This window comes from Myotis brandtii, unplaced genomic scaffold, assembly GCF_000412655.1.
Source record: "Myotis brandtii unplaced genomic scaffold, ASM41265v1 scaffold6, whole genome shotgun sequence".
NCBI lineage: Eukaryota > Metazoa > Chordata > Mammalia > Chiroptera > Vespertilionidae > Myotis > Myotis brandtii.
Window position 1 is genome coordinate 305,746 of NW_005370271.1, and position 1,000 is coordinate 306,745.

Below are 1,000 nucleotides of genomic sequence, written 5' to 3' on the forward strand. Positions count from 1 at the left end.
GGGGCCTCGTGTGTCTCCGCAGCTGCGGCGGCGCTCACGCCCTTCACGGTGACCCGGCGCATCGGCCACCCGTACCAGAACAGGACGCCGCCCAAGCGTAAGAAGCCGCGCACGTCCTTTTCTCGGGTGCAGATCTGTGAGCTGGAAAAGCGTTTCCATCGCCAGAAGTACCTGGCCTCGGCCGAGAGGGCGGCGCTCGCCAAGTCCCTCAAAATGACGGACGCGCAGGTCAAGACCTGGTTCCAAAACCGGAGGACCAAGTGGCGGTGAGAGAGGCCCGGCCCGGCCCACCTTGCGCCCGCCTTGCACCCTCCCCACGCCGCGGCCTCCCGCTCTGCGCAGCCGGCGCGACCCCTATCCGCCCGGCCAGGCCGCGCCTCCCCAGACCCACCCGACCCGCCTCCCCGGATCTTAACCTCCCGTCCCTCCTTCCCGCCGGCCCACGTCCTCCTCCCCACTCTCCGCGCCTCGGCTTCTCCTCCGTGGCCATTCCCGTGTCGCTGTCCTGCGCCTCTCCAATTCCTTTCGTTTTATTTCGTCTCCTGCCTCCCACCTGCCTCTCCCAACATCCCCGGGGTCCTCTCGCACTGCCCTTCGCTCCCCCTCCCCACGCTGGTCCTCTCGGATTTCCGACAATCCGCGCGAGTTCTGGGTTCCCTTCCAGCTCCCAGTCCCGACTCCAGCCCTGCGCCTATCCGATCCCTGTTTGCATCCAACCCGTGAACAGCGAAGCGGTCCCGAAAGAGGGGTTCCAGACAGGCCCTGGGAGAACTGGCTGAGGCTGACCCCGCCTGGGGACCCCGCCCGCCCACTCGCGGAGCCCAGTGACCCGGCTGTCCGCGGGGCCCTGTCAGTTACGCGTACGGCTGCGCTCGTTGTCCCGCAAAAGAAACAATCTTTGTTGTTGGCGCAGCCACAATACGCGGGCGAGCAGGTGGGCGGGCGGAGTGCCCTCTCGGCTACGGCCGGGCGCACAACAAAAACAAGACCCGGCCCACCC

General features: G+C 67.6%; 1 protein-coding gene across 1 annotated transcript; it reads left to right on the forward strand.

Annotated features, from left to right (window-relative positions):
- Positions 1–18: 18 nt before the first annotated feature.
- TLX3 (T-cell leukemia homeobox 3) lies at positions 19–993 on the forward strand (the record flags this gene model as incomplete). Its single annotated transcript, XM_014550317.1, has 1 exon — positions 19–993. A coding segment is annotated over one exon (252 nt), but the record flags the coding sequence as incomplete, so codon positions are not given.
- Positions 994–1,000: the final 7 nt, after the last annotated feature.